The sequence below is a fragment of the Phalangium opilio genome, unplaced genomic scaffold (genome assembly GCF_054372755.1).
Source record: "Phalangium opilio isolate 3A_F unplaced genomic scaffold, DU_Popi_V2 ptg000091l_1, whole genome shotgun sequence".
Taxonomy (NCBI): Eukaryota; Metazoa; Arthropoda; class Arachnida; order Opiliones; family Phalangiidae; genus Phalangium; species Phalangium opilio.
The window spans coordinates 1849272-1859801 of record NW_028324196.1 but is presented as its reverse complement, the minus strand read 5'-3'; the positions used below and the strand labels follow the sequence as shown (position 1 = coordinate 1859801).

Genomic DNA, 10530 nt, shown 5'->3' with positions numbered 1-10530 from the left:
GTTTTTTATAGTACTTGTGAATCCGACCTAATTTACATGTAGTAGTCGGTACGTGCTGACCACAATTTACTGTATCAATTGGTTTTAGAAATGTCCAAGCATATCTATAAGAATACCAAGATAGTTCTACAACATAACACTCAAACTTGTTTTTCAAAATTTCTTCGCAAACGAGTTTTCTAATCACGGTATGGGTTATTTTATACTTTTGCGCAAATTTCTGACGATTGTCTTCAATTTCGATTAAACATAATGTACCCAACCGAGGAACAATAGTTTTGCAATCGTTATCGACTTTTAAAATGTTTGATAGGTTGAACGAACAAATTTCCTTCATTTGTGTTTACGGAAAGAGCAGAGATAGTAATTTGGTTCCTCTTCACTATCCCAATATGAACACTCTTTTTCTTGACGTTGGTTTTTGTAACAAAACTGATTACAGTTTATACAAAAAAAACTATTGTCCAAAATCGCGTAAGCGTTTTCAATATTGCTAATTAACACTTTACCGTACTGTTTGTATATAGCCCGTTTAAATTTAACGCACTCGGTATTCACACAGTAATGAATTTCACCACCAATAGATGAGAAACTAGCAATATCGTCTTTTTCACAAAAAAGACAGTTTAGATCCTGACCACTCTGTAACTCAGTTTGGCCTGTGGTATTTAATTCCGAAAATTGTTTTTCATTCAAGTCTGAAAAGTAATAATATCTTATAAGAAACACGCACGTTGTGAGGGCCTCTTTTAAAATTATACATTTATAATATGCACCCTTCTTAAAACGACTGATAAATATTTTTCGATAGGGACGCTCATTAATATGGACCCTTCTTTAAAGTCGTTAATACATAAAAAACCAACAGTTAAATATTTTTCTAAGAAAACCAGGGATGACCTCGACGCTCATTACAAATTCCTAACTAGACTTCTTAAGCTAACAACCTTGAAAATTTCATATATAAACTGAACGGATTTCAAAGTTTCACATCATAACGCAAAAAAACTTTAAGTTTGAAAATATCTTCAAAGTCTAGAGTACTACTAGAAAAAATGTGTCCAGCAAAATCTTTTGACTCAAACGCTGTTCAACCGGCTGAGGAATTGTAAGTTATTTTAGCTAACAAGTTAAAATTATTTTTTAATACCGGATCTATTTTATATATAGCGCTCTACCCCAACTCTGGGATATCGATGATGAATTGGAAGTTGATCCAATCATCATCCTCGAGGAAGATGATATCCCAGATGGAGTGGAGGAGGAAATAAACGAATTAATCGCGAGTATTGATATGTTCGCCGAAGCGGACGACCCGGATGTGGTCTCTACGGAATCATCTGAAGAAACGTAAGTTTTTTTGTCTTATATCTAGCAAGATATATACTAATACTGTTTTATATAGCGCATCCGAAAGTGATGACGAGAATGAAAATGCATTTTATTCAGATACCGAAGATGTAGAAATTAATTTAGAGTAAGCTAAAAAACTATTTTGTTAATTTTAATCGAAATTAATATAGATTTTTACAGCGCCATGTATTCTTATATTACTCCCTGTTCATCCAGTAACCACTTCCAATATAATTTTCGTACCTTTTCCGGAATAATAAATACTAATACTATATCCTTTAAATTATTTTACTGCATGAACCACAACTGTATTCTCTACCATACATTAATTTGTCTCAGCTGGATGGAAGGACAATTCCATCCAGTTAATATCTATCAAACATCCACTAACTCTTACTACATTAACAACGCCCATCTTCCTAAATCCTACAATTACTTTCTACAAGAAGACCTACACGCCACGGATGACGAAATTGATCTAAAGTAAGTTAAAAAACCTTTTTTGTTTTAAAAAACCGATTTTACTTATATATTTTTTATTATAGCTACATGTACTCTCGAATCACCCCCTGTCCTCGCTGTAAAAACTACTCTCCAACGAACTATTCTCTGTCAATCCAATATCAACTTCAAACTACGCACTACAAGCTCTACTTCTGCAACCACGAAGACTGTCCTCTCTATCAATCAATTATCTGTCTCAACTACTATGAATATTACTTGCCTATTGACCTTCTTCTCAATTCTAGATTCGCTTCACCTCTCTATCTTAGAAATATTCCTAATTATGTCTATCAAATAAATGAATAAAATATATATATAAGTTTTTAAGAAAAAATGTCTCGTCATTTATATGAAGCTTAAACATTCTATTAAAAATCCCCACTAAAATACGAACACTGTAACTAATGTTTTTCAAGAGCCTCTCGAATATCAAAAATTAAAGCTAGGAAAGTTGTTATCCTTGACAACGCCTTATAATAATTCTTTAAATAGTAGAAATCTAGGGGAAAACTTTATCATTTTCTTTTAACGCTTCATCCGAGAAAGTCTTAAAAAACATGGGTATCCCAGAAGATAATCCTCAGCCGCAGTTACAGGAGATGGACTCTCTGTAAGCTAAAAGTTTACTAGTTGTTTTTAAGCTTCTAGTTTCTTAAGAGTGTTTTTTTATAGAACCCAAATACCGTTAGAAATTACCGCAGCTTTAGCGGTAGAAAGGGCATCTGCAGGGTAAGTGATATTTGTACCATTAAAAACTATAGTTAAGTAAAAGTAGCTATGTATTTTAGAATCTTCGAAACTCATTCATACGTATTCGTACCGTGCTGCGTTTGTAAAGGAAGAGAGGTGTCTGAAATCGATAGAAATATTTCAAAGGCTTTCTATTGTAGAACTCTATCCTGTCCCCGCTATAATAAGATAGTGGGTATTTGCTTCCCCGTTTTTATGGTTAATATTCATTACCCCTGTCGCGGCCATCCCGATGATATTAATACGGCATTTATGGAAATTTTTGATTATCCTTTAAATGTTTAACTCTTTTTCTAAAAAATATTAACTTTTTCCAAATATATACCATTTATTATTGTTGTATTTTAATTTTACATGTTATTAAAAGATTTTTTAAAATTCAATTAAACAGTACGAAATCATTTGTTGAATGCTTAAAACACATTGAATATTTTGAGGATTACGTAAATTATTTTCGTAAGATTTTAACAGATCGGTTAAATTTAACGTGCTGCAAAATGCGTGTAAGGTAGTTTTATACTCGCGTTTAACATCCAATAGTTTTTTTTCAAAATCACCCAAAAGAATTCGAAAGGTGAGTAGCATATTTTTTATGAAAATTCTTTGATTAATAATAAAGTTAATATGGGTTGAAATAAACCCGTTCATGGGGTCTTGCATAATAAGCGCAAATACTTCGGGTTTAATTGTTACTGGAACGCTTTCGTCATACGTAAAGACAAGACCCAAATTCGTAATAGATATATAGATGTTTTGACAACGTAAAAATTTAATTGACGATTTCTGCATACAGGCCGCGAATTCAGATTTACGTTTGTTCAAGATGTACCATATTTTATACGGTATTAAAATAAAGTTTCCACTTTCAACAATAACTGTTGGTTCTACGTCTCTTCCCCGCGGACAAACAGTTACCGTTACACCGCTTTTTGTTAAGTGTAAGTTCAAATCGCGAAACATAGCCATATTTTTATAAAAATAGTATTACTCACAACACATCACGGGTATTTTTATTCAGGAACGAGCAGTGCAGTTTCAAACATTTACTTTCGATTGACTTTCCTAACAAAAACTCGGGGTCTTTTTATAGTAAAATATCTCCACTTAAAAATTCCATAATATTACCCTTAAGCGATAGAAATTCTTATACCTGATAATTACGAGAAAATAAAAACCTTGGGAGAATTCACACGTGATTTTTGAAAGTATAATTTTGACCCTTCGACCTTTTTCCAAAAAATATCATCCATTTTAAGATCGGAGCACCTTTCCCCCGAAAAATCCCTGTTTAAATTCCCACACTTTTTCGTTTTTTATAAAACCATTAAATACCAATTAAAGCTTTCCATCTGTGTAGGACGTGTATTGGAAAGCGTCTTTTAGCCTTCTACATAAACTCCACCCAAATCGAAGCAAAAAATACTTCTCGGTAATTACACCCAGGTGTATCGTATAAAAAAGCAATTATTTTTTTGATACAATGTAATTTAAAAAATATATTTTGTAACCTAGGGGAATTCAGGTGTTCCAATCGTATATCTAATATCATTAAAAAGTATACCCGCAGCCAGATAAAAAAAGGCAATTATTTTTGATACATTGTAATACAAAAAATATATTTTACAACCTAAAAGTATCATTAAGTATAATTAACGACTAGAATTCTCGGTAAATTACTTTTAAAAAATATATTTGATAACCTAGGGGTATCCAGGTGTTTGAAATCGTATACCCATCATTAAAAAGTATACCCACAGCCAGCAATTATTTTTGTTACATTGTATATACCTAGGGTATCATTAAGTATCATTAACGACGAGAATTCAAAATATATTTTATAACCAAGAGGTATCATTAAGTATCATTAACGACGAGAATTCAAAATATATTTTATAACCAAGAGGTATCATTAAGTATCATTAACGACGAGAATTCAAAATATATTTTTATAACCAAGAGGTATCGTATAATTATCCACGAGAATTCCAACTTTTAAAAAATTTTATAGAGGCTATAATTATCTACGAGAATTCCTATCGTAATTATTACTGGGAAAAAAATATTTTTAACCGTATAATTAAGCGTTCCCCGCGCGCTAGCGCGCGGGGACGCCGTGTGTCACCCCCCTCCCCCGGGGGCGGCAGGGGACGGTGTATATAAACTCTCGGGATTTTCGGATATTTCATTCGTTCTTCACTCGACGTTCGTTATGGCATCTTCATCTTCACTCGGTAAGCGAAAACTTAATATATCAGATGATGAGGAGGAGATAGATATTTTTGAGCAAATTAAAAACGTTAAAGAGGAAAATACTATCGAAAAAACCGGCATTGTCCCTCGATACGATATTAAACGAGGTTTAGCTAGTTACGTGACTTCATTACCAGCGTCGCATGACGATTTTTATTTCGATATTCAAATATACAAGTACGAGGATATAAAAGATAGAGATAATAAAGATATTTGGCAATGCGATGGAAGAAGATTAAGATTTGTCGCGTCTAAAGATAGCGTCGAATGTAAACAAATTCGATCTATCGTGAACAAGATCGCCAAGCATATCATCGATAATCCCGACAAGATCACGAAAAATTATTCGTTTTTTAACAAAAACGAATAATTAATCAATATGGAATCCCAATATCTATTACTCGTATATCTATTAACGTATCTATATATACTATATACCCAATATATCAATTACTACTACTATTTAACATAAAAAAAAGAAGACAATTATTACATGGTGGATGGGATAGATATGAGACTCGAAGTTAATAGATTATCTACGTTCAAGATATGGTCTGTCGAAGGTATTAGCGTGGATGACATGACAGCTAGCGGTTTTTATTGCATTAGTCCTAAAACCGTTCGTTGTTTTTCTTGCCTTACCACCTTGACTGGATGGAGAGCCGACAATCATCCAATGGCTGTTCATGGCTACGAACAACCGTTATGCAGATTTGTTTTTCGGTCAGGAATGAGGTGTGGAAACGTTCCCATCGCTGGTCGTAATTTTTCCGAGGAAATTGAAAGGGACTACTCGGGACCGGAAAATCATCCCACCAGAAAACAACTAGCACCTTGCCCACACATGTTACAACACAGAGTCGAAATCGATTTAAAAGAAAAAGAAGAAAAACGAAAAAAAAATATATAAAACTCTAAACAATTTGATAAACTTACTCATTTAAAGATGAGTAGTTCGAGCGATTCCGAAAATGAAGAACCGCTAAATTTAAGCGTTAAAGCTAATCCTAAACAATTTTATACTTGCGAAAAAATATTAGATAAAAAATCAAGAAAATACAAATGTAATCAAGTAGAATGTAAAATTAAATTTAAAAATTTAGAACATATTAAATTAACCGAAGTAAACGAAACGTTTGTTAGTATAATTAATTCCATACTCTTTGAATTATTACGCAACCAGCAAGGATATAATAGAGTTAGATTTTGTATTCGTTCGGATGAGTTGGATAGTCCGATAAATTTAAGGTTTATGAATATTAATGAATTAACGGCTGAAAGAGTAATAGGAGCTATAAGTCAAGTTGCGCAATCAAATCGAAATTTCCATTTACAAAGCTCTTTAGTTTTTGACGTTATTTTTTTACATTGCGACGTACCCGTTGGACATCGATCAAAATCATTAAAAAATAGAAATATAGTAATTTTGGATACGTTTATAAAAACGAGTCCAAATTATATTTACATTGACAATACCGACAACTTATGTTTTGGAAGAGCTTTGGTGATAGGAATTTATTTGGCTGATAAGAGATTCGAAAAGAATACGAATGAAAAGTATCAACCAACGAACGAGTCAATTAATTATTTTAGAAAGATAAAAAAATGTAATCACCCCCTCCAAAAAGAAAAAGCGGAGCAATTATATAAAAACGCTAATATTTCTCCGGATACCGTTAATTTATTAGATATTCAAAATTTTCAAACTTACTTAAACGAATATCAAATTATTATATTCAGAGCTGATAATTTAGAAAAATATTTTGTCGGACCTTTCAAGGAAAAACAAATTTTTCTATTGTTAGTTAATGATCACGTGCATGTAGTTAAGGAATTGCATACAATGTTTGGCGGTATATCTTATTGTTCTAAATGTTTAAAAGTATTTCACGGAACTAATCAAAAGAATAATCACTTTTGCGAAACTCGAGTTAAATGTAGTAGATGTAGAACTTTAAATGTATTCCACGAAGATAAACTAATTAAATCTGTTAAATGTCGAAAATGCCATCGTTATTTTAAAGGAGAAGAATGTTTGAATTTTCATATATCTAACGGAACGTGCGATAACTTTAAAAGGTGTTTAAAATGCGGACTAGAACTGAAAGAAAAACACTCTTGCTCGAAACCATGTAAAAACTGTTTACGCGTACACGAGAGGAACCGTTGTTACGTTATGCCTCTTTCGAGAACGTACGAAAAAACCAGATATTGTTATTTCGATACCGAATCGATCGTTAAAAATAACGAACACGTCCCTGTCTTACTCGTAAGCGCTATGCAAGAAAATGAAGGGAACAATTACGAGTACGAGATATTTCGGGGGTTCGACTGCGTCGATAAATTTCTAAATTATTTATTCCGGACGAAAGAAATGGTTTTCCAACACGCGACAAAACGGCTTAAAGCAACTAAACCGGTTTTTGAAAATATTACGTTGTTAGCTCATAACAGTAAAGGGTTCGATTCGTTCTTTATTCTTCGTGGGTTATTAAAATTGAACATCATACCGGATATTGTTTTTGACGGAAGCAAAATGTTGGCCATTTTTTTGAAAAATCAAAAAATGAAATTTATCGACTCTTTCAATTTCGTCTCGCAACCATTAAGATCGTTCCCCGCGACGTTTTCTTTGGGCGAAAATAGAAAAGAATTTTTCCCTTACATATTCCACACCGAAGAAACTTTGGATTATGTCGGTCCACTACCGCCGAAAGAGTATTTTCAACCGGAACATATGAAAGAAAAAGATTATAAAGATTTTCTCGAATGGTACGCGACGAAATCGAGACAATCGGTCTATAATTTACGCGAAGAACTGGAATATTATACTATCATGGATGTTAAGGTTTTACAACAGGGTATGGATAAATTTAGACAATTGTTCGAGAAGGAAACTGGTTTCGATGTTTTAAATATGAACGCTTTAACCATAGCGGGGGCCTGCACGAATATTTTCCTTCATAAATACTTGGAAGAATTTACGCTCGGAGTAGTACCGTGTAACGGCTACAGGAATAACTACAATCAAAGCAAATCCGCTTTAAAATGGTTGGCGTGGGAAGAAAAAGAACGCGGAATAAAAATTCAATCGGTTCTCTCGTTGGAAGGGGAAAAAAAGATTGGACGATACCCGGTAGATGGTTATTCTTCTCAACCCGAAATAATATTTCAATTTGACGGAGATTTTATTCACGGATGTCCGAAACATACGAAAGGAGGCGAATGGAATCCGTTATTGCAAGATACGTTTAAAAATTTATACGAGAGAACTCTGGATCGAGATGATGATATCATGTGTAACGCGCCGAACGCTGAATATGTTAGAATATGGAGTTGCGAGTTTGACGAAATGTTGAAAAACAGAATCGAGGTAAGAAAGTTTTGCGATTCGTTACACTTTCGAGATCCGATAGGACCAAGATCGGCATTATACGGTGGTCGTACTGAATGCTTCAGGCTGTATCATAAAACCAAACCAAACGAAAAAATTCTATATTACGATGTTTGTAGTTTGTACCCCTTTGTATGTAAAAACAGAGACTATCCTAAAAATCACCCGGAGATTATTACGAGAGATTTTTCATTCGATTTGAATCATTACTTTGGGGTAATGTCTTGTAAAATATTAGCTCCGAAAGACGCTTACATACCGGCATTACCAATTCGAACCAGAAAAAAACTATTTTTCGCTTTGTGTCGTACTTGCGTGGAAAACGATATACAAACAGCCTGCGCGCATAACGACTCCGAGCGAGCTTTCGAAGGGATTTGGCCCACCCCAGAAATATACATGGCAGTCGAAACCGGTTACGTTATATTGGAAATCTTCGAGGTTCACCATTACCCCGAAAGGTACACCTATATCAAGGATAAAGATCCTGGTTTTTTCGGCAGTTACATTAATACATTTTTGAAACTAAAAATCCAAAACTCTGGCTGGCCTCGCAACGTTACCACCGACGAGGAAAAAACGGAATATTTAAGACTAATTAAAGAACGAGAAGATATCGAGATTAGACCCGAAGATGTAACAAACAATTCAGCTCTACGCGCGTTGGCGAAATTAGCTTTAAACTCGTTATGGGGTCGACATTGCTTAAACAACGATAAACCAAAATCGGTTTTCGTCAAGGATTATCAAGATTTCATTAAAATTATAATGGATCCGACATTGGAATTAACGGATATGCGGCCAATTAACGACGATGACGTTTGTTTAATGACCTACAAATTCAAAAAAGATTTTTGCCCGACATATTACAAAGGATCGGCAGTGTTGGGGAGTTTCGTTAGTTCGTACGGTCGGATCGAATTATTTCGAACTCTGAATAAATTAAAAGAAAGGGTTTTGTACTGCGATACGGATAGTATTATATTTATTCACAAAGAAAGTGACGAATTTCTTCCACCCGTCGGACAATTTATGGGTGATTGGACCGACGAAGTTCCAAATGGGTATATATCGGAATTCGTTACTTCGGGTCCGAAATCGTACAGTTACAAAACAAATACCGGGCATTGCGTTACGAAAATGAAAGGAATTTCGTTAAACAGGAAAAACGAACAGATAATTAACTTTGATTCGATCAAATCGGCTTTAGACACTCCGGGAACTAGTTACACTTTGGAAATCCCCTTTAACGTTGTGCGTGACAAAGCTCGCGCGAAACTACTTTTAGGAAATCTGAAAAAAAGTTTCGGCGTGACTTTTAATAAGAGAATAATCGCGGACAATTTTTTAACATATCCGTTTGGATACTCGTTAAAGCAAGATGCATCGTGAAAGTCTACGTTTAAAATCATTCAATGGTCATTGGACTTCCAATTCGTCGGAGTTGGAAGTTATCCCCGCGGAACTAGCAGCGTCGGGTCTCTTTTACTTAAACGACGGCTTAAAAACCATGTGTTTCAGCTGTCATAACTTATTCGATTGGGGAGGATCGAATGAGACTAATCCTCACGAAGTGCATCAAAAACAAGCTCCATTTTGTAATTATATTCTCGGACTCGATATTACTAACGTGAGTCTGGCTGATGAAGAAGGGGAAAAGAGAAGATTAAAGGAAGAAATCGTGGAATATTTTGACGAATCCATCAAAACGTTTACGTCTAGTTTCGTCGATTTAATTCTCGAATCGTCGATAGATGCTTTCAACACGGAATTTCAACTCTAAAAGAAAAAAAGTGACTTTCGACGATATCCCCGTGGTTTTTATTATTCCGTACGAAGATCGCGTTAATTGGAGAGAAATAAACAAACTCCAATTTCAAAAACGGATTGACGATTTTAATAAACTTTTTGAGAAATGTTTGATGCTTGTAGAATAAAATTCCAAGCCCCCATGCAAATTTTACTGGCCGGTAGTACTATGGCTGGTAAAACGACGTGGATATTTAACCTTTTGAAACACGCCCATTGTTTGATCGAACCACCTCCGGACAGGATAGTGTACTGTTATAAAGAATATCAACCGAAATTTGACATTGCGAAAAAAGAAATTAAAAACATTGAATTTATGGAAGGACTCCCCCCGGATGATTCTTCCTTTTGGGATGAAAGTATTAATAATTTTCTAATAATAGATGATCTGGCATTCTCTTGTTATAATAGTTCCCATATCGCTAATATATTTTGCGTCGGCTCTCATCATAAAAATTTATCCGTCGCTC

General features: G+C 34.3%; 1 protein-coding gene across 1 annotated transcript; it reads left to right on the top strand.

The window, feature by feature from the left end:
- The first annotated feature begins 375 nt into the window (after positions 1-375).
- On the top strand, positions 376-2243 carry LOC149644107 (uncharacterized). The gene is made up of 5 exons (XM_089850513.1): positions 376-1108; positions 1171-1350; positions 1406-1477; positions 1693-1836; positions 1899-2243. Exons 1-5 carry the CDS (start codon positions 1056-1058, stop codon positions 2161-2163), a joined length of 714 nt encoding a protein of 237 aa, XP_089706639.1. The 5' UTR covers positions 376-1055; the 3' UTR covers positions 2164-2243.
- Positions 2244-10530: the final 8287 nt, after the last annotated feature.